General features: G+C 44.6%; 1 protein-coding gene across 2 annotated transcripts in view; it reads right to left on the reverse strand.

Moving 5' to 3' along the window:
* Nucleotides 1–23,108, reverse strand: part of MTAP (methylthioadenosine phosphorylase) — a 44,518-nt gene that overhangs the window by 8,128 nt on the left and 13,282 nt on the right. The window contains exons 3-6 of one of the 2 annotated variants that reach the window (XM_059142449.1): nt 22,617–22,785; nt 19,289–19,456; nt 5,114–5,216; nt 372–611 (exon numbers count right to left, since the gene is read on the reverse strand). In XM_059142449.1, coding sequence (XP_058998432.1) covers nt 372–611; nt 5,114–5,216; nt 19,289–19,456; nt 22,617–22,720 — 615 coding nt within the window. In that variant the 5' untranslated portion in view covers nt 22,721–22,785. The remainder of the gene's footprint in view (nt 1–371; nt 612–5,113; nt 5,217–19,288; nt 19,457–22,616; nt 22,786–23,108) is intronic. The other variant, XM_059142448.1, reaches the window with a different exon arrangement.

Below are 23,108 nucleotides of genomic sequence, written 5' to 3' on the forward strand. Positions count from 1 at the left end.
TACCAGGCAGAGGTAATGAAAACACACACAATAACCAGTAGCACATGATAAGGAAATTATAACCAAAACACACTTTCATCCTTAAAATAAGGCCCAATCTCACTATGATTCCCGTCACACCTACATGTTCACGATGTACTGTTTATCTGTGGATAAAAGTATCTTTTTCTTCTCTGTGGAGATCTTTGTATCTTTAAAAGAGAACTATAAAGAAAATACCTGACCATATATTCAGGGCTGACTTTAAAACCTGGCAGAAAGGCACTTTCTGGAACTAATACAAGAGAACAAATGGTGAAGACACTCTCTCAACAGCTCCCACAGGGCCCGGAAACCCAAGCCGTACATGTTGGGAAGAGAATTCCACCTACCGCTTCCTCGTGCTCCTTCCAGCAGTCATAATCTGTCGCCATGGCGATACTTGCATAGCAAATCCCAGCCTCCTTAGCGAGAACCACCTCTGGAACTGTGGTCATGTTGATAACATCTGCTCCCCAGGTGCGGAACATGAAGCTTTCTGCCCGGGAGCTAAAACGAGGTCCCTCAATTGTGACCATCGTCCCTTTTGAGTGGCATCGGAGTCCTAACTTTTTAGCAGTCTCTATGAGGACCTAGAAAACAAAGAACCACAAACTCAAAACATACAAACGTAAATTAACAGCTTACTATTTTGCTGTTTTTTTTTTTTTTTAAGATTTTATTTATTTATTGGACAGAGAGAGAGAGAGAGAGATAGCAAGAGAGGGAACACAAGCAGGGGGAATGGGGCAGGGAGAAGCAGGCTTTCCGCTGAGCAAGAAGCCGGATGCGGGGCTCAATCCCAGGACCCTGGCATCAAGACCTGAGCTGAAGGCAGACGCTTAACAACTGAGTTACTCAGGCACCCCAACTATTTTGGTTTTTCCCCCCTCATGTTTGACAAATGGCTAGTACCTGCAGTCCCTCAGACAGCCTGGAAGATCACAGAAGGATGTTTCCTAGATCCTCACCCCATCATATAACCCTGTTCCCCTGAGCCCTTGCACACACAGTTTACAGCTACAAGAGCAAATAGTGATTCCTCAGCAGCTTGAAGAGACTAAGCTGGGTTGGGAACAGGGACTTGAGTCTGAGTCATTTACCCCATAGGCTGAGCTTATAAGGTGCCAATCCTATTCACATCTCCTCAAAGACACGTTAAGAATGATTTCCAAGCTCCTGACTGGTCTTAACACAAAATCTAAAGACTTTTATTGAAGCTTTTTTTTAATTAGAAAATGATTTTGGGGGTTCCTGGGTGGCTCAGCTGGTTAGTGTCTAACTCTTAATTTTGGCTCAGGTTATGATCTCAGGGGTATGAGATAAAGCTCTGTGGCTAGCTCCGAACTGGGTGTGGAGCCTGCTTACGATTCTCTCTCCAATCTCCCCACCTCCAGAACAAAGAAACTGATTTCTTCATAATCTCTTTTGCCTTTTGTCTCTCCCAAAGGCAAAAACAGAATGGGACTGTGCTGGTTTTTTCTCTGTAGGGATAAACTTATCATGGCATCTTACTTTAATGGCAAGGCCACGCATGGGTTTTAATTATTTAAAAGTTTGATCACGGGCGCCTGGGTGGCTCAGTGGGTTAAGGCCTCTGCCTTCGGCTTGGGTCATGATCCCAGGGTCCCGGGATCGAGTCCCGAATTGGGCCCCCCCCCCGCCTGTCTCTCTATCAAATAAATAAATAAATAAATAAATAATCTTTAAAAAAATAAAAAAAATAAAAGTTTGATCACTTTCTCCAGTGACTAATTAATAACACACATCTAATTCTCAGGCTTTAATTTCTAGCCTGTGCTTTAACATTCCTTTATAATTCAAAAAAAAAAAAAAATTTAACTGTTAACCCACTTAAGTACTGCTAAAAATTCACTTAATCTTTGTATGTTTTCATTTTCTCATCTGTAAAATGGGAATAATGAGATTGTATTACAGAAGTACTGTGAGGATTAAATAAGCTAAAGAATAATACAGCTAAGGATTGCGTCAGGCACACTGTAAACACTGGATAAAAGCTAAACCACTCTTCTAACAATTACTAATCCTGGCACCTTCTATACTTGTTTGCCAAATAACTGGCAAAGATTCCTGAAGTACTTTATATATAAAATGGTGTGACTCAACGTCAATAAAAGGCTCCACTTTAGGCCAAAGTCTAGCCTGCACATGTTGGAACCACATAAGCAAATTAACCTATTTTTTTAAAAAATAATTTTCACTATGATACAGCAATGTGAGAAACAGTTTTAATAAGAGCCTTGGCAACACCAAATTTAGAAGTGTGACAAATCACAGACAATGTGTAAGTTGATGTTATATCATGTTTATTTATACTATGTATGCTGAAAATAAGATTATGCTTAATAAAAACTTTCCCCTTGAGTACAGGTTATAAATTCAAGGGCCTAAATCACTTATCCTTCACCTTTCCCTCCCCCACCCCCAAATTAAAATATAGCCAGCCCAGTCTCATCTTCATTCAATGTCTTTTAAAATCCTGAATAACCAAGCCATATATTTTGGCCAAACTTGACCAATGACTCCAGAAATGACTGGAGGAATACCACAACCACCTTGTACACTGGGCTGTGGCATGTTCCGTTCTCACATCCCCCTAGCTGGGGGTGCCATGATGGTGAGGAAAAGGAAGTGAAGGATTATGGATGTGGACCAACCACATCTGTAAGACATGGGGTCTTATCACTTGAACCAGCACTTTGCACCCCCACAACCACAAGAACAGACAGCTCCAACATCATGTTATCAGTAATACAAACCACAGGCTGAGAGATCTGTGGGTCTGAGGCAAACATGCTTTCATTTGCATGTTTTTAGCAATAATTAAATGGAGCTCCTGAGTCTACCACCATCCTTCAAATATATTAACAGTATCAGACCACCAAGCTATATATATTTATGTGTCTAGACTCTGAAAGACATTGCTTCCGATTACCTCCTAAAATGATTAGAGGTGAAAATATTTTGGGGGTAGAAGTGACGGGGACAAAATATTAACCCCACATATGTGACAAATGTTTTTTCTACCCAGGCTCTGGGGAACCATTTCACCTTCCCAAGGGAAACCACAAGCTTCTTTGGGTAAATTTTCTAAAAACATTCTATCTGCATGTGGATATTGTCATATTTACCTCCTTATATATAACATATGTGGCAGAAATCTTGTTCACCATTTGACAATTCACCTTGACAATCCTTTCTCATCTGCACACAAAAGTACGTTATGTACTTTGTGAATGTTTTAAGTTAAAGTGATTATCGCCAAGGGGCAGCACCATCTACTCTACATTTCTGGACAATATTTATAAATCTCTTTCAGAGTAGGTAGGAATAAAGTTATATTCCGAAGGCTTATTTTCCCCATTTTCTTTTTAAAATTTCTTTTATTTGACAGAGAGATAGAGCACAAGCACAAGCAAGGGGAGTGGCAAAGGGAGAAACAGATTTCCCGCTGACCAGGGAGCCCAATGTGGGGCTCAGTCCCAGGATCCTGGGATCATGACCTGAGCTGAGGGCAGACCCTTAACCAACTGAGCCACCCAGGCGCCCCATTTCTCATTTCCCACCCAGGTGTCCCACTTCTTAAATCGCCTTTGCTAGCATTCTTTTAGTCTTACATGGGAGAGGGTGGGGGTCCCCCCTGGCTTGGCTAGACCAAGAATAGCTGAGTTAAAGTGGTCTCAAGGGAGGCCAACTGCTATTGGAAATGATCCCCAATTGCCAAGCCACCACATTTGCATGTTTCCGCATACATCATTAGTATTTCCCCTCCCTCCCCTCTACTGCTGGTACCTGAATTCAGTGTTTTCTATGGTACATGATCTCAGGCCTATTCTTAGGCCACCCCCATTTAGAAATGGACAAGAATTTTACACACATCTAATTACCCCCGGAAAGCAAATGTATTACGTGGACAGATCTGCGTTCCAAGGAAAGACTAGCAGCAACGTTCTGATATATTCTGTTAATAATTACCTAGAAACATATATATCCCAAATACTCAAATACAAACTTAACCTGCCATTTAAAAAAAATAAGTAAAAAGTATTTTCACACAAATCAGAGAGAATCAACAAGCAGTAGTCTATCTAAAAAGGCTCTCCCTAAGTCCTGGCTTCAGATTTCTTCTGAAAGACTTTGCTTCTGATTACCTCCTAAAATGATTAGAGGTGAAAATATTTTGGGGGTAGAAGTGACGGGGACAAAATATTAACCCCAAATATGTGACAAATGTTTTTTCTACCCAGGCTCTGACCCAGGCTCAAGACCACCGTGAGGTTAAGAAGCCCTTGTTGTTAACTCTAAGTTAAATACTTTTACATAATTACGCAAGGCTGAACACAAAAGCTGCATTAAATCATCTACTTTCCATATGCAGTGTTTAAAACTATCTGAATGAGTACAATGCTTAGATAATTCCACTAAAGGGCTATCCCCTTAGTTCAAAGATTTTACTGTAATCCTGGAGTTCAGAAGGCTGGAGAGTAATAGCCAAACTCAGCTCAAAGGCCAATGATGCCAATCTTTATCAAAAACTGAATTCTTAAAAGCAGTTAGCAGTTGCTGATGTCTCATAACTGGCAGGTACAGCTCAAAGCACTTTATAAATCACAAATCACTCATTCATCCTTCACACAGTGCTGTGAAGTATACATTCTCATTACCTTCACTTTTCAAACGAGGAAACTGAGGCCCAGTGGCATTAAATAACTTATCCAACAAGACACAACTATTAAGAACAAGAGTAGAGATTTGATCCCAAGTAATCTGGCTCCAGACTGTCCACTCTTGACTAATAGGCTGTCCTACACTAAATGATATAAAAAGTATTCCGACAGCAAAATCAAAACCTATGAAAAAGATAGGCTGCAACTTTGAGTGGCTCAGCTTATCAATGACTGAGAGTAGTGGAGGCAGTACTAACAAAGGGAAAGTCTTCTAAAAACCTTGTAGAAGCAGCAAGCTGGAGTGGGGAAGAGGGCCACTTGCTTGTTAGCTAATTAACTGAACTCTCTAGATGCCACCCCAAGCCCTTATGACTTATTTTGGCACACCTTCCAGAAAGACTACGAACCTCTCTCGTTTTGGGGCAGAACGGCTCAGCCATGGGAATATGGCACACTCCTCTGGTACAGGAATGACTTCCATCATAGAAGGTCTGAGGCCTTTTAGTGGTCCTACAAAATAAAGTGAAAAGGTTTTGTTTTTTAAAAAAGCCCTCAGTCCATCCTGTGGGGGCCGGTGAATCCACAGTACCTAGGTCAACACCTTGGTCCTTGCTCTAGAATCAACAGCTATGGATAAGCTGAAGGAAACTGCTGGAAAAGCCGCTTACAGGATGGTGTCCGGCTTTTCTGGCTCTGGGTTGGTAGCAACATACTTTCCAACAGGAATTTAAGTGTGTGGTCCGGTGACCGACAGGACAACCACAGCAGATTGTAGGTACAACTCAACTTTGGGCTCGGGAGGCCCAAAGAAGTCACAATCCCTGTAGACGTAGAGGGGTTGTGCAGTGAACCCCATAGATATCCACCACTTAGATTCAACAATGCAAACTTTATCACACTTGCTTCATCTGTTAGCTTTTCCATGGTTGCAAATCTCAGACTTTGTTGTTTCACACCAACTTCAGAAGAACCAAAATATGTGGATTTTTCACTGTAATGTCATGATCACATTTGATAAAAATCAATTCCTCAATCCCAACTAACAGAGGAGATGCAAATTTCCCTGATGGCCTCAAAAATGTCTTTTTTTTTTTTTTTTTACTTATTTTTAATTTTTTAACTAGTACTTTTTAGTTTCAAGTTCCAAACAAGGTTCTAACCTTGCATTTGATGGGCCTCTCATGAGGGTAGTTCCTGCCCTCCATCCCTGACTTTTGGCCCACTGACGAAAAGAGCCATTTGTCCTGCTCCACTTTCAGGAATCTCGTTGCCACCTCATTTAGCTTATTCCTCTACCCACTGTAATAAGCTCTGAAACCTTAGTTCAAAAACAGCCAAGTCACCCTGCAATTTTTCACCTGAAGTTTTCAGAATAAAGTACTTTCTGTGTCCTTTATATTGTTCTCAACTTGAACTCATGAGTAATACAGGAAAGAAAGTCTTCATCTTTCCTATAGAGGGGAGGGCCGGGGAGGGACAGACCAAGGGAAAGCAGGGGAAGCTGGATCACTTCATGTCTCCTTCTGGGAGCGGGAGGGAAGGGAAGAGCATGGAGAAATATAATGGTTCCATTTATCCAGCTGGTGCATCCACCTACCAGAATTCATCAGTTACTTCCATCCTGTCACAGAGAAAACAGTGACTCTTAGCTGGCACCAAAGCCACTTGGCTCCATAATGAAGCCTCCATGCTCCGCAGGGATGAAAACCTGCCTGTGCTCCTCCCAGCCCTCTGTCCTCTGTCTTTGGGGAAGGCCCAGTTGACCCTCAAGCAATTCCAGATGGGGTTGAAGAACAGGTCAAATGGCTGTCCTACTCCCCATGAACAGAGGCTTTCCTCTTTTGGTGAAACTAACCAATAAAATGGTGCCACGTACTCTAGTCCTGGCTTGGTATCAGCCTTCTGTGAGTCAGGTATTAGCAATATCCCCATTTACAACTGTGATGAAGTAGGAAAACGGAGTCACAAAAACCTCCAGCAACTATATCCCCATAAATGTTCATGCAACAACACCCCCACCTTCTGTTTCTCTCTCTTCTCTTTCTACTCCTTCTTTGCCTGATCATTCCTCTTTGTTCTGACCTTCGACCTTAAGACAAAACATGAATTAGTTATGCTTTATGTTATGTCACATACACACAGTGCTAATTAACTACAGTTCGTTCCCTCTGTCAAGTGGAACATCTTACACTTTTCTCTTTAAGCAAAGCTCTTTAACTACTAGCTACAACTGCTGTATCTGTTTGATTCTCTATTTCCAATCATAAAATGTAGTTCATCCACCCATATGCACAGGCATTGTGACATGGAGTCAACCAAGATGTCCAGACGATTGCCAGCAGCTCGGAAGCAAGGTCGGAAGCTAGAGACAAACAAGGAGCCAGCCCCAAGGAGAATCTACGGTTGAGGCCAGAGCCTCAGAGAACTCAGCCCTGCAGGGGCAAGTGAAGGGCTGCGCCCTGAGAAAGACATGAACACTTTAATACCAATATTTCTAATGGTTTCAGGGCTGTGCTGTCAAGATCCAGGAGAAGGAACGTGTGAGAAAACACCTCTTCACACAGCCTGCCCACCTATCTGTCCTGTTCACATAACTAACTTAAGTGTCAACGCATTCAATGAAAGATTTAACGACTTAAACTAAAATCACTGTAAACAGCAATACTCCTGTCCAGCATAAAATGGTAAGGCATGATTGATGCTGAATGCAATTCTGACCAAGAGCAATGGGATTTATAATCATGAGGGGCAGGGGGAATGGAGCACATTTTCTTCCCATAAAAAGTACAGTGTATAAATATATTTTCTCTTCCTTATGATTTTCTTAATAACACCTTTTCTGTAGCATACTTTATCATAAGAATATAGGACACAATGCATGTAACAAAGTATGTAAATCAACTATTTATGTTATCAGGCTTCTGGTCGACAGGAGGCTATCAGCAGTTAAGTTTTTGGGAGGTCAAAAGTTACACATGGATTTTCAACTGAATAGGGCTCAGCACCCCTATCCCCATGATGTATAAGGGTCAACATTCATTTGTTACAGCAGCAACAGGACACTAATACATGGGCTTATGTGGTTTAAGATTCAGCCAACCCCAGCTATGGCTTCCACCAGTTATAAAGAAATGATGCTGAAGGTTGGCCCCAACTCTAGCTTCATTAGCAAACCCTCCCAGCGAGGCAAGGGGACTGCGAATTTCACTTCCCTGTTAGCTTGGGACCCCAAGGGAAAACACTCTGGGACTGACTGATTTGGCTGGGTTTATCGCTCACTCAGTAACTCCGTGCCTCAGAGAAAAGTCAGTCTGATCTCTCTACCTCAATTTGTATCCATTTCCTCATATTTAAAATGGGGGAATAAAGAATACCACCTGCCTTCTAAAGGTCAATGTGAAGACTGAATGAGACACGGAAGGCAAGCGCTCAGCACTAGCAACCACCATTTATGGAAAATCTGCTGCTGTACTTCTCAAGTGCCCACCTTAGGACTTGACGCATGTATGGACCTCAAGTTGAAGGTCCACAAGAAAACAGTCTGAGGCTCTCAAACAGGGACACATACTAAGGGAACTGAAGTGTGCACACGAACAAAAAACTGTGCATGGAACAGTGAAGGAGGCAAAACTGTGTTGTGTACTGGCAAGAGCAGTGAGTTCAAGACTTCCAAGGAGAGAACACTGAGCACTTTTCACACACAGAACAGCGAAAAGCCCAGAAAAAGACAGACTGGTAGGTTGTTGAATCGGCTGATAACTGACTAGAAGACTTGAGTCGGCTCTCGGACAGCCATTTGTTAGTAATTTTCCCCTGAGGAAAAGTGGAGCTGCAAATAACAAGAACACTTGTCCTACAGCAGAAGCAAACACAACTGCACATCTGTGAGGCAGCACATGTCCCCAACAAGCCTCAACATGCAGGAACATGACTCAATTAATCTACTGGCAAAGCAGGGCCGACGGCTGATTATAAGTAGTGTGGTTTTGGGGAAATGATTCCACCCACATCACTTAAAAGGTATCTAAATAGTAATGCGCATGGACAAACTCAAACTCAGTTTCTAAGAAACCAAAATTAAACCAAAAAAATCCTCCCAATCCCTCTTTTCTTTTTTTAAAGACTTATTTATCCCAAAGACAAGGAGAGGGAGAAAGAGAGAATGTGAGCAGGGGGAGGAGAGAGACAATTTTCAAGCAGACTCCCCACTGAACTCAGAGTCTGAAGCAGAATTTGATCCCACAACCCTGAGATCATGACCTGAACCAAAATCAAGACTCGGACCCCCAACTGACTGAGCCACCCAGACGCCCCCACACCCTCTTTTTATTAAAGCCTGAGTTCTGAGGGAAAGTGGAAGTGTTCTATATAGCAAGGCGTCACGGCCATCCTGCTAGTTCCTCTAGCAATTTATGCCACGAGGATGTTCATACAAACACAACGATAACTGGGCATACCAATGTTAACCAACTCAAGTTAATACAAACAGGAAACTGAAAACAACCCACTTTCACTCAGAAAGCAGCTTAAATGAATCACACTGCCAACAATGGAAGAGAGTATGTAAGGAGGAACACAGTGGCATATGACGACACGTGTGAGAAGCTGAGAGAGATGGTTTAAAGGGAAGACTGCACATTGTGAGCTAGGATAGAAGAAAAAGACAAACTGTTCTTTTTCTAGAATTCCTACAGAGTCACACAAACATTTTTTTGTGTGTGTTAAAAAATATATAAATGGTAGGTAATATGGACAATATGCTCAATTTAGTTAATGATGATAGATCTTTAAGACATTTCTGTATCAGCACATAGAAATTTATTTAAGGTTCTGAATAGAAGGCCATGGATATATCAGTATATTTAAGTTATTATACAAAAAACAGGCAATTAAAAATGGTACAACTTATATCTCTGAATAAGCTACCTTATACAGGTTCCTCAAAAACTGTCAAGGAACTGATATAAAGGCCTCCCACATTTCAAGTTTAATGGACAGATTTCACCCAATTTCCCTTCAAAGGGCTATGGTAAGGACACACCCACTGGAAACAGAGGAGGGTTTCACTTTTTACCATATACCCTCCTGTGCTGTTTTCATTTTATCTCATTACAAGTATGTATTACTTGTAAATGCTCTAAAACACAGGTTAGGTTGGACAGCATTTTAGTTTTAACATACACTGTAACACCAAAGACAATTTAAGTCAAAAATTTTTAAACTATACAAATAGAAGATAGCAAAAAAAAAAAAAAAAAAAAAAAAAAGTAAGGTCAAGTCACCAACCAGTAAGATCAAAAGAATATTTATATTCTAGGAAATATGCATAATTTTAAGATCAATATGATTAAGAATAAGCTTTCTAAATTTCCAGGTGTATATATATGTGTGGGTATGCACACTTGGACAGCACTATTGTGAGCATGTTTACTTATCTTTATTTAAAGATTTTATTTATTTACTTGACAGAGAGAGACAGAGAGAGAGAGGGAACACAAGCAGGGGGAGTGGGAGAGGGAGAAGCAGGCTCCCCGCTGAGCAGGGAGCCTGATTCAGGACTTGGTCAGGACCTGAGCCGAAGGCAGACACTTAATGACTGAGCCACCCAGGCATCCCTGTTTATTTATTATTTATTTATTTGAGAGAGCGTAAGCACAAGTGGGAGGGGCAGAGGGAGAGGGAAAGAGAATCTCAAGTAGACTCCATACTGAATGCAGAGCCCAACCCGGGGCTCAATCTCACATTCCTGAGATCATGACCTGATCCAAAACCAAGAATCAGAAGGTGCTCAGCCAACCACACCACCCCGGTGCCCCTGTTGTGAGCATATGTATAAGTGAAGGGTCAAATCCTAGAAGATTTAGGTCATGGAGTTAGGGTTCCCATCTGAAGGAGAAAGGTAGAGTGCTGAGGGAGAAGAAGAGAGTTTAACACTGAAGTGGGGAGGGGAGCCTGGGTGGCTCAGTGTGTTAAGCATCTGACTCGATTTCAGCTCAGGTCATGATCTCAGGGTCCTGAGATCGAGCCCCAGGTCTGGGTTCTCAGCCGAGAATGGAGTCTGTTTAAGATTCTGTTTCTCCCTTTCCATCCTGCCCCTCCTGCCCCATCCTGCTTGTACTCTTCTCTCTTAAATAAATAAAAATAAAACTATAGGGGCACCTACGTGGCTCAGTGGGTTAAAACCTCTGCCTTCGGCTCAGGTCATGATCCCAGGGTCCTGGGATCGAGCCCAGCATTGGGCTCTCTGCTCAGCAGGGAGCCTGTTTCCTCCTCTCTCTCTGCCTGCTTCTCTGCCTACTTGTGATCTGTCTGTCAAATAAATAAATAAAATCTTAAAAAAAAAAAAAAAGCCAGTAAAACTATAGTGGGGAAAAGTACCGGAAATTTTGACACGAACAACATGAATGGCAACCCATTATGACATGGAATGAATCCGTTCTCTTCACCAGAAGGGGCTGAGAGCTTCTAAATTTGGACACGTAATGAAGAGCCCTCCATTGCTCTGACCTAATGAGAGCTTACAGTGCCACAGGACATGAGTAAAACCTGTATTTAAATCCCAGTGAGGAGGCAAGACTGTTTAATAAACATGTACAGTTTTCTCCTCCCATTTCATACTTTTCATGAGGACTTGCGAAACAGGGCATGCAGACCGGCAACATAATAGTAAAACCCTGGCTCTGACATACGTGCTGAGTAAAATCTCTATGGGCCTCAGTTTTCTCATCTGTACAAGGGGGGTCATAAAAGGTATATCCACAATGTTTCCTAGTGCTGTGATAATTCGCAGCATGAGGAACACAGGACTACAGAAGCAGCTTTGCTTCACTGTAAAGTATCATGGACATGGCTCCAGGTCAGTGTTATGTAACTTGAACAAATCCTGTTTACAACTTCATCGCATTCCACAGGATAGCTGTTCAACCACTGCCTTAGGCTGCTCTTAAGAAACAACACAAACACATCCTGGTTACATGTGTCTAGAAAAATACACACACCATTTGGTGCTTTTATTCTTAGAACTATAAACCACAAAAGGAAGGCTCGTTGGAAAGGCATAAATATTTTAAACCTTACTGAGTCACACGACCTTTTAAAAAAGGGGCACCTGGGTGGCTAAGTTGGGACACTCAGTTGGACACTCAGTTAACAACTCTTGACCGTGACTCAGGTCATGCTCTCATGGGCAGTGAGATGGAGCCCCGTGCAGGGCTCCAAGCTCAGCACGAAGTCTACTTGAAGATTCGCTCCCTCTGCCCCTGTCTCGCATGCTCTCGCTCTCTAAAAATAAATAAATCTTGGAAAGAAAATAAAAAAGAGGGGCGCCTGGGTGGCTCAGTGGGTTAAAGCCTCTACCTTCAGCTCAGGTCATGGTCCCAGGGTCCTGGAATCAGGTCCCTCATAGGGCTCTCTGCTTGGTGGGGAGCCTGTTTCCTCCCCTCTCTCTCTGCCTACTTGTGATCTCTGTCAAATAAATAAATAATATCTTAAAAAGAATAGAAAAGAAAAGAAAAAAGACAAGAGTTGTAACTATCTCTACCAGCAATAGGTATGTGAAGGTTAATTACCCAGGACCTAAGAGCATCTGACATGTGGGAAGAGCTTAATATTTTCTTTCACTTCAAAATTATCCAGAAATAACAACTTCACGTTCAAAAGAATAGACGTAACCAGATAATAAACATTAATACTTCACTGGGGAGAGGGAAATGGGCAGTACAAAGGCTATGTTAGAAACTACGGCGGAAGTGACAAGATATTTCTAAGTACATGTCAAAGATCATCAGCATTGATGAGAAAAGGAAATAGGAAAAAATGACATCATATTACAGTTAAGTGCTGAGGTGTTCTGCATACAGAGCTTAGTAGGACACTCATTCCCCCTGGACTGTGATGTGAAGTCTGGGCTGGTACTCATCACTGCTTGGTAAAACCCCAACCAATGGGGCACCTGGGAGGCTCAGTGGGTTAAGCCTCTGCCTTCTGCTCAGGTCATGATCTCAAGGTCCTGGGATCAAGCCCCCCACCTGGCTTTCTGCTCAGCAGGGAGCCTGCTTCGCCCCGTACCCCTGCCTGCCTCTCTGCCTCCTTGTGATCTCTGTCAAATAAAATCTTAAAAAAAAAAAACAAAACCCCAACCAAATAAAGGGTCTGAGGCAAGCCCTCCCAGAGACATGTGGATGCTCCATTTTCAGCACCTTTTTTTTTTTTTTCTTAAGTGGGCTCCATGCTGGGCATGGAGCACAATGTAGGTCTTGAACTCACAACCCTGAGATCAAGACCTGAGCTAAGATTAACAGTTGGACACTCAACGGATGGAGCCACCCCAGTGCTCCAGCACTTTCCTGATCATGTCTTTCTCTCGTGTTTCCAGGGAGTAATGTCAAAACTGGCTTTGCAGGAGGCATGCTGGGCAGAAAAAGGGTTGGGAAGAAAAGCACTGACCAGATGAAAGCAGTGGGGATGGAGAACAGAAGGTGGTTCAAAGCAAGCACAGGTATAACCCAAAGACAGACTCTGTGTGTACCGGCGACGCAGGGCCACAGCAGCAGCCACCAAGTGGACAGCAGCACCGCTGTATCAACCTAGCAACTTTCCAAGTAGGGAACAGGGAACCAGGGTGGGGTGAGAGTGAGAGTGAGAGTATAGGGATGGAAGATATCCAAGGAGGAGAATCCATTTTTTAAATTTTTAAAAAAATATTTTATTTATTTGACAGAGCGAGTGAGCATGCACATGAGCAGGGGTAGCAGCAGGCAGAGGCAGAGGGAGAAACAAACTCCCCAGGAAGTGGAGAGCCGATGTGGGGCCCGATCTCAGGACCCCGGGATCGTGACCTGAGCTGAAGGCAGATGTTTAACTGACTGAGCCACCCAGGCACCCCCCAAGGATAATTTAATTTTGAGTTATAAAGCATGAGGTATCTATGGGACCCTGTCCTGGATCCAGTGGCCAGTGTGACTGTGAAGGGGGAGGGCAGGACTGAAGTCCGTGTGTGAGGGGTGGGTGAGGTCACAGGCTTTGGACATTAACCGAATTCAACATCCACAGGTCCCACCTACTAGCAAATGACCGGTATGTTGGAGTCTTAAGTTTCCTGGACTATAACCCAGGAAAACTACCCTCGTATGTGGTGAGCAGGATTAAGTGATTTGTGGCACTTAGTAGTAGTTCAAAACTTCGGAGCTTATCAGCAGTTTTATTAAGAGAAAGGACATAAAGTCAGGCTGCAGAGCAGAATGCGGGAAGTCCCGGGAACATGGGAGTAGCCGCCTGGCTCCCAGGGACAGGTGCAGGCAGGAAGATGACAGAGGGCAGGCATGCAAGTAAACTGGTGAGAGGGAAGGGGAAGGAACATGGTCAGTTTAGGCCAAATAGCTTCTGTTTTCACATAAAGAAGAGACATTTTCAACCAAGAGTGAAGGAGATGGGGAGGACGCCATGGGAACAGTGAAGATTTTCAAATAGCTGCTAAGAGGCATGGGAAAAGAGCCAAAGGAGGGCTTGCTGGGCAACTGCTTACCATAACTGCAGCGAGTGCGGATAAAAATCCACACCCTGCCCCAGAGGTCCAAAGACTGGTGATTAATGGACATCAGAGCACACCCCAACCTTCAGGCCAGTCCGCGACAGGGGTGGGGAACAGCAATCTTACATCATGGCACTGAATCCGAGAGGGGAAGCCCAGAGCTTTGGGAGGGGAAACAAAATGACATCATCCCTTACTGTCATGTTTTACAGTGGGGACTTTCCTGTGAATAAACCAGCAAGTATTGCCCCCAGACTTAGTCAAAGCTTTCCCTAATGGAGCAAGTGCAGGACTCTCTGAAAAGGGAAGACATCACAGCTCAGACATCAGAGCACAGCACCCTCACCTAGCAGCAAGGACGCTAAGTGACCAAAGAATCTGGGGGCAGAGCCAGGAAACAATTCTGGATGTTCACACTTCCACACTGGGGCTTCTCCCACTGCATTCTTCCAGCAGAATCTAACTGGGGGCCTCAGGCACATCAGGCCAACGTGGGAACAGCATTGGGCAGAAAACATTTGCTGGCAGGGATCACGCCCTGATGTTTTTCATTGTAATTTTTTGGTTGTATTTGTCTCATTGAAAAAAAAAAAAAGTCCTTATCTGTAAAACATTCTTACTATTAGGAAGTAAGAATCTGGGCACCTGGGTGGCTCAGTCGTTAAGTGTCTGCCTTTGGCTCAGGTCATGATTCCAGGGCCCTGGGTTCGAGCCCCGCATTGTGCTCCCTGCTTGGCAGGCGGGAAGCCTGCTTCTCGCACTCCCACTCCCCCTGCTAGTGCTGTGCTCCCTCTCTCACTGTGTCTGTCAGATAAATAAATAAAATCATAAATAAATAAATAAATAGATAAATAAAAATAAACAAACAAATAAATAAATGTAAGAATCCTATCTTTGTCCTTAACAGATATGTTTGCTGGGCACAGCCTGAGAGAGTTCACACAGCCCTTGTGGGTGAATGGGTCCTACTAAACTGCATCTTTTAAAAAAACAATTTAATAGAATGTGGGCATCTTTTCCAAGAGCTTGTAGATATCTGGTGAATTCAACTCCTTTCCACAGTAACAATCAGGACAGATGGTGAGGAGGTCGGTCACATGTGGAACTGCTGGCATCCTCTACCCGTGGCTACCTTGCACAGTGTGGAGAGTAACTGGGGGTGACAGGAACACGCTGCACATACAAAGGTTTGTACCCCAGAAGAAGCTCCAAATTATGAATCTTGGGGCATCTCTGTTGTAAGATCCTTTTAAAGTATAAACGGTCTCTTGGGACAGACAAAAGGTCAGACAAATTCTTTCCCGGGTTCAGATGGATTGTGGAATGACCAACCGGAAGAGAAACAAGTTCCACTTTTAATCAGGTTTGATCCCAAATTGTCAAATGACCTGTGGCTCTAAAATAAGGACCTCCACTGAGGCAAAAGAAATGGATTCATCAAACCCCATTCATCAGGAGGTATGAGGCACCAAAGACACTGTGGGCGAGCATCCTCCATGTCCTTGGTTATCAGGTGCTATTTTTAATTTTGGTTTGTGAGGAACATAACCCAGGGAGCCCTGGACCCGGGGCCAGGGCACAATCAAGTAACCTATCCCTCTCCAGTAAGAATGGGAAAATCACAAAACCAACAACACGTGTCTGGTATTTAAATTCTAGAGCAAGATCCGTTTTGCTTTCTACAGCTGCCCTAATCACAAACACAAGAAGATTATTTTGACTTTAAATATTAAGTAAGGCATTTCCTTGTGTGTCTGAGGAAGAGAATGCACAAGGGCACACACCCCAAAAATACCTGGAGCCACTCCCCTCCCCACCGGTCTGTTGTCCTGCTCTCTCCAGGTCAGCCACACCCAATTACCCTTCTCTCAGGCCCAGGCTTTCAGCTCCTCACAGGCAGGAACACAGCAGAGAGAAAACCAAATTATTTTCAAAAGACAATGAGCTTATTAAAAGAGTTTCCAGCCCATCAGACTCCTTTAAAGGTATATTCCGTTTTTAGAGTAGAAATCCAAATGTTTTTTAAAAACAACTATGAAGTCAGAGCCACCTGTCACTCTTCAACCTAGATGGCCTCTCAGGTATGCACAGCAAGGCTGAGGGACCAGGTCGGTGGAGGTCTTCCCTACTCTGGGCACCAAGGGCAGAGGAAGTAATGTGCTTTAGTTCTGCCGTCTAATAAGCGAGAACAGCCACACTACTCCATCTTGAATTTTTTTTGTTTTTAATATTTTATTTGAGAGAGCAGTGAGAGAGCACACAAGCAGGGGGAGCTGTAGGCAGAGGCAGAGGGAGAAGCAGGCTCCCTGCCGAGCAGGGAGCCCAATGCGGGGCTCGAACCCAGGACCCCAGGATCATGACCTGAGCCGAAGGCAGGAGCTTAACCAACTTGAGCCACCCTGGAGCCCCCCCACCCCAATCCTGACTCTTTATCACACATTTATGTTAGGGAGAGTAAAAGGATCCCTCTCAACCTCTGAAGGCCCTGTTAGCACGAGGATATTTGTTCCAGGAGAATGTGCCAGAAGAGTGGCAGCAATAAGCAAAAGTGTTTCCAGGTCAGACCCTGGAGAACGGAGCTCAACTTTGGATTCTGAAGATAGGGCCACGGGCCACCAATGTGTCTGAGGCTAAACAGAGCCAAGACAAAACCTGATCCAGGGCTCCCGTCCCCGTGGCTTTAATCCACTGGGCGGCTTCACAGAATGCTGGGGTTTCGCTCCCCAAGCTGGGGCGGGGTGTTTGGCTACAGGCAGCTCAGCCTCTAGCTCAGCGTGGGGCACCGAGAGGACACATTGGGTGCCTGCCTGAACCTGATTCACCTTAAACAAAGTGCCATTATTAGTACAACACAAGAAGGCCACTACTCATAAGGCAAAAAGTGCTGATTCTCTTCTCTTATGAGACACACATACAGTAAATCATGTATGTGCCCAAGCCTGGTGAACTGACTCGGCCAGCAGCAGTTATCATTCAGAAACAGCGACCAGCAGCAACTGACCACAAGCCACCCAGTACAATCTTAAATTTTCCAACAGATGCATTAAAAAAAGGAAAAGAGGTAAAATTAGCTTCAATATCACATCTAGGCCAATAAATCCAAAATGTTACTATTGCAATATGTCATCAATAGAAAATTTGAGATTTCTTCTAAATGACATTCCCTTAGGGTTCCTCCTCTTAAGAGAACGTTTCTTCTGGGGCGCCTGGGTAGCTCAGTGGGTTAAAGCCTCTGCCTTCAGCTCAGGTCATGAACCCAGGGTCCTGGGATTGAGCCCCGCATCGGGCTCTCTGCTCAGGAGGGAGCCTGCTTCCTCCTCTCTCTCTTCCTGCTTCTCTGCCTACTTATGATCTCTGTCAAATAAATAAATAAAATCTAAAAAACAAAACAAAAAAACAAGTATCATAAAAATACTAACCGAGCAACTACAGGCATGTGTATGTGTGTTAGGGGTAAAGTGGCAAATAGTCTTTGCCCTCACACGACCTATGTTCTAGAAGGCAAGATGAACAATACATACATGGTGTCAGGTGCTGAAATAGTAACAGGAAAAATGACAGGTGAAGGGCATGTACGAATTTCAATCTGCCCCCATTATTTATTAGGCTGAACCACCAGAAACTGCTGATATTCAACCATTTCTAACCTAGAGAATGGTCAGTTTCATACACTTCCACCTAACAGTTTCACTCCACCAGAAACCATCAGGAATGCTTCTGATGGACTCTAAATTAGAACAGTTCCCTGACGGACAGAAAACACAGAGAACTGGACTGAATCCACTTCCCTCCTGTGGAAGAGGTGGGAGCAGTGCTTGGGTGGAAAAAACTCGGCAACAGCAGATGGGGAACGTAGGATGGACGGAGGTGATCGTCTCGGGACTGCAGCAGGAGCCACTGGATGGCTTAAACTCGGCGCCCTTTCTCCCCGCCACCGATTCAAGGCGCAGAGTGTAGTTACCTGTCTCCCTCTGAAATACCACTCTGGGAGGTGGTTCCTTTCACCAGGAATTGTGGGGGGCCTGGGGGCAATGGAAAGGGACCCCTAGGAGACCACTCATTTCACTTGTGACTTCAACTACTTTATTATTATTATTTTTTTAAGATTTTGTTTCTTTTGGAAAGAGGGAGCAGGGGGAAAGCGGGGAGAGAGCGAGAGAATCTCAAACAGACCCCATTCTGAGGGTGGAGACCGATGCGGGGCTTGATCTCATGACCCTGAGATCAGGACCTGAGCTCATATCAAGAGTCGGGATACTTAACCAATGGGACCCACTCTTCAACAACTTCTAAATTCAGAAAAAGTCTAGGATCATGGCAGTTTATTACTGCTAAATTTTTTTTTTTTTTTTTGGTAAAGGAACGTTATATATTACTTATACAATTAAATAATAAAAAAGCCCCCAGCTCTTGAACCAACTGGTCGATCGTAACACCATGTAAAGACAACCAGACATGACAAGGCTGCCGATATAATGCAGAAGGGAGGGTTCTTGCCGAGAACGTGGACCTGGCTCTCCTCAGGTCCAGATTTACCAGCTGTTTATAGCAAACACGGGGGACAGGAGAAGACACTGACACTTAAGGAAGCAATCTGTAAAATCTGCTATAGGGACGCTACAGGACAAGAGAAAGAGTAAAAGGTGGTGGCTGAAACATTATTAGCTCACACATGTCACGACTGGACCCCCTCTGGAATCTTACTTGAAAAAGACAACTTAAAAAAAGTCCCGAAGACAACCGGGAGAAGGGGAGTGGAGTCCAGACAGCGGAACTAAGGAAACATGAAGCCATTTGCTTGTGTCTACGGGCGGGCATTCTTATCTATTCACATTACAGACCACAGCGAACTGAGGAATGGCAGAGCGGGGAACTGGTCACCGGACAGCTGATTCTTACTCTGGTCTGCAGCTGTTTAACAACTTCCCACAAGGCAAAACTTCAAGCACATCCGTGGGCCTGCCCTCCGCTCCTTCCCAAGCCCCCATACAACCTCCATTTGAACTGGGAATGATCTCCCCCGAGCCTTAAGCACCTTAGAGGGCCTGCTCACCTGTCGATGAACTGATCAATAATGACGATATCACCGGGCTGAATCTCCTCCCTCAAGGAGCCACAGGCCGTGGTCACTACGATGTGTGTACAGCCCTCCTCCTTCAGAGCCCAGATGTTTGCCTGGTAGTTGACTTTTGAAGGCATAATGGTATGCTGTCTCCCATGCCTGTGGGAAGGAGCACATGCAGCCAGTGAGCGAGCGGGGCACTCGAATGCTGTTAGAAAACTCAGTTTATGGTGGCGCCTTCCAGTCCTTTCCATTAAAGCACTTTTATGGGCCGAGGCCAGGGCATAACTAGCCTACTGTAAATACAAACCACTTGGTCTTCATATGCAGGCCACCTTTATGTGGTATGTGTTTATTTTCCTATCAAGAGCCCATATGGAAGATGTACTGTGTCTGTCCTCTAGCATCCCAACACCCCAGAATCTGAGGCAGATGGTTTCACACAAGCCACAACACGGAAAACAAGAGGTGCCAGTGAAGAAAGACACAAAATCGAAGGAGAAACTCAAGCCTCCAGCTGACTCTCTTCATTCCTTTGTCTGATCACCCAAATAAGTTAGTAAATAAACTCAAAATTAAGAGCTCCCAGCTGTTAGGACACTAGCAGGTTTCGTCCAAGAACTAGTCACCTCAGGCAAGACCACTGTTAGTGGCTGAATGGTGCCCCCTCCCCCTGCCAGAGTTCATATTTTAAAGTCCTAATCCCCAGAATGCAAATGTACTTGCAGAGAGGGTCTTTCATATGGTAATGAGGTTAAAAAAAAATGAGGTCCTTAGGGTGGACCCCAATCCAGTGTCCTTATAAAAGGAGGAAATCTGGACACAGACTTGCACACTGGGGAGAAGGTGTGATGACACAGGGAGAAGATGGTCATCCATGAGCCAAAACAAGAGAGGCCTGGAATAGTTCTTCCCTACTCCCCGCCCCCAAGCCCTCAGAAGAAACCAATCCTGCTGACACCTTGATCTTGGAATTCTAGCCTCCAGAACTGTGAGCAAATCTGTGTGTCCATCCAGTCTGTGTCGGCTAGAGCAAACTAACACAACCACCAACGGTTTCCTACCACACTTCAAATACAATCCAAACACCTAACCACAGCTCTCATGTCACTCAGGCACCAGTGTCCTAACACAGCCTCAGCTCTTACCCCATGTCAGCCTCACCGGCCTTCTCGCTCATTCCTGGCTCAGGTTTCGAGCCCACCGAGGTCTCCACTCCACACAGAGAAGTGCTTTCCACGACCACTGAGTCAAAGTACACCACTATCCCCTTTTCTTTCTAGCCTCTGATGGTAACTCAAACTACAGCTCCTTTTCCGTGTCTATCTTTCCTGCTAGAATCAGTCCGAGAGGTTGAGGCCCTCGTCTGTGCTCCTCTCTGGGACGCAGAACACAACCGGGAGCATCAGTAAATGGCCAGTCAAGGGAACCCAATTTCTAAAATTATTTTTAAAAATTCACATGTTAGGTGACAGGCTTACTTAAGCAGTATTTCATAGAGTTAAAATCATTCTGGCCTGCTTGAAAAACTACCAATACAATGGTGTAATTGTCCACCCCGGAGAGGCCAACTGTCAAGTCCAGTGTCCTTCACGTGTGATAATGCAGAAACAGGCTTTCAGGAAGTAGGTAAATACAAAAATCTCACTTTCTACAATGATGATTAAGTTTGGGCTTTGCAGTAAAAGCACCTGAGTTCAATCCTAGTTTTACCGTTTACTAGTGATGTGACCTCCTCATAGCCACTCCACGCTCTCCATCCAATTTTTTCCACGTAGAAAATGGTTAATCATATTACCTACACCATAGGGTTGTTATTAAATAGCTTTCATCATCCCATGTAGAAGGAAAACTTTATTAGTCTTTTCTGTTCCCCAGCAGAATTGGGAAAAACATCAAAACGCTTTGACCGTAATTTCAGACAGGCACAGCCTGTTAGGGTTCTTACCACGAGCGCACAGATGACCTCTCAGAAGGCGGAGGTCCATGAATGCACACACACTGTCTGCATTTTCCTAAGGCTGGTCTCCAAAACACTAATAAGAATTTTCAAAAGAAATTCAAAAACCCAAAGTCATTAAACACTTGCATTCGAGGGACACACACAATCCAACACAGTTCAGTTCAACGGGCAGGAGTGTGACAAAACCCTCACTGGAGGGCCACATCACCAGGTGCTTTCTGTTGGGAGCCTGGAAAAAACATGAATCAACCCTCCAGCAATGACCCCGGACCAACAAGGAAGGCTGCCTGACATTGACCTCATGAGACCATCTGAAACTAAAACTTAGTTTCACTGGATTCAGCAAGTCACTTTTGTTTCCAAAATGTAGTGTGGCAGACAGACTCTAGGCTGATCCCCATTTTCGTGCTCAGTGTTGTCGTTCCCTCCTCCCCCACTGCAGGTGCACCTGTGATTTGCTTCCTGCCAATGGGCTCCACCAAAGGTGCCGGGGGGGGGGGGGTCACTCCCACGATCAGGGGCCACCTCGCCAGCTGGCCCCAGAGAGCCCCTCCTGCTGGCCTCCGGGAAATAAGCCACTGTCACAGGAAGGAACCATATGACAGGGACCGTGGACAAGCCTACAAGAGCTGAAGGCCTCAGGCCTACAACTGTGAGGAACTGAATTCTGCCCACACGCGGGTAAGCCTGACTGAGAACCTGTTGCTCCAGAAGAGAACAAGCCCCTGAGGAAACTTTGTGTGACCTTGTGTAACCCTGAGCAGGGGTCCTAGCTAAAGTCCTATCCCACACTCCCCATGCTGAGAAAATGTGGGACACCGTCCGTGTTCAAAGCGGCTCAACCTGTGGTAATTTGTGCACAGCATGAGAAAACGAATGTCTGAGTGCCAACACTCCCTCCCGGCCGGTCACAGCGGAATGGCACTGGTCTTGTCAAGGACACAGAGTGTGGATATCACCGGGAACCCGCTCCCTGCAAACCTGTAGCTATTCTATTACCACACAAGGGGTGTGAATAAAGCAGTTTATCTTGTTAATTAGAAGAAAAATAATAAACTAGGGAAAGCACCTCTCCTCTCACAGAACTGAAACCAGAAGCTTCAATTTTGGTCAGACCCTTTCTATTGCCTCCTGATTAGTCCAACCGCTTTCCCAGGCTAAGGGGAGTGGGGTGAGCTCTCTGACCTCCAAAATCACTATAATTTACCCCAAAACTGTAAGCAGTAAATAAAGGTGACAAGATACTCCAAGTCTACCATCCCTAAAAACTCAAGAGCACACCACCACTCTCTCCAGGATCTCAGTTAAATTTAAACCCTGTTAGTAGCAACATTCAAAAAGCTTAAAATAACTTACCTTGCAAGGAGGACGCAATCAACATTCTTGATCTTCCCCAAAATTAAGGCATCAGAAGGCTGAACGTAAGGAAGAACGGTTACAAGCCAAGGACTTGAAAACATTCACATGTAAACAATTTAAAAAACTGCCATTTCAATCGTTGGGCCATAACAAGATCCACAGAAACCTGTAAGATACACTTGAAGGAAGTAAGGGAGTCCAGATTTGACCGACATAATCCCCCCATAAACACCGAGCCCTCTGCAGGCGTGGGGTTTACCGGAGCCAGAGGGGGCCTCAGGTGCGTGGGCAGGTACCACTTAGTAAGATCTATTTGTAGCAAGCACCCCGGGGGACTCTGGTGTCACGCTGGTCAAATACAGATGTGTCGAGGGTATCGGGCAGGTCCGAGAGGGCAGGTGTGAGAGCGCAAGGCAGTAAGGAGGGAACTGTCACAGAAGTGAAGAGCTCAGCCGCAGAACCGTCTGCCATGTTCACCAAGTCTAAGGT

This window comes from Mustela lutreola, chromosome 12 (genome assembly GCF_030435805.1).
Source record: "Mustela lutreola isolate mMusLut2 chromosome 12, mMusLut2.pri, whole genome shotgun sequence".
Taxonomy (NCBI): Eukaryota; Metazoa; Chordata; class Mammalia; order Carnivora; family Mustelidae; genus Mustela; species Mustela lutreola.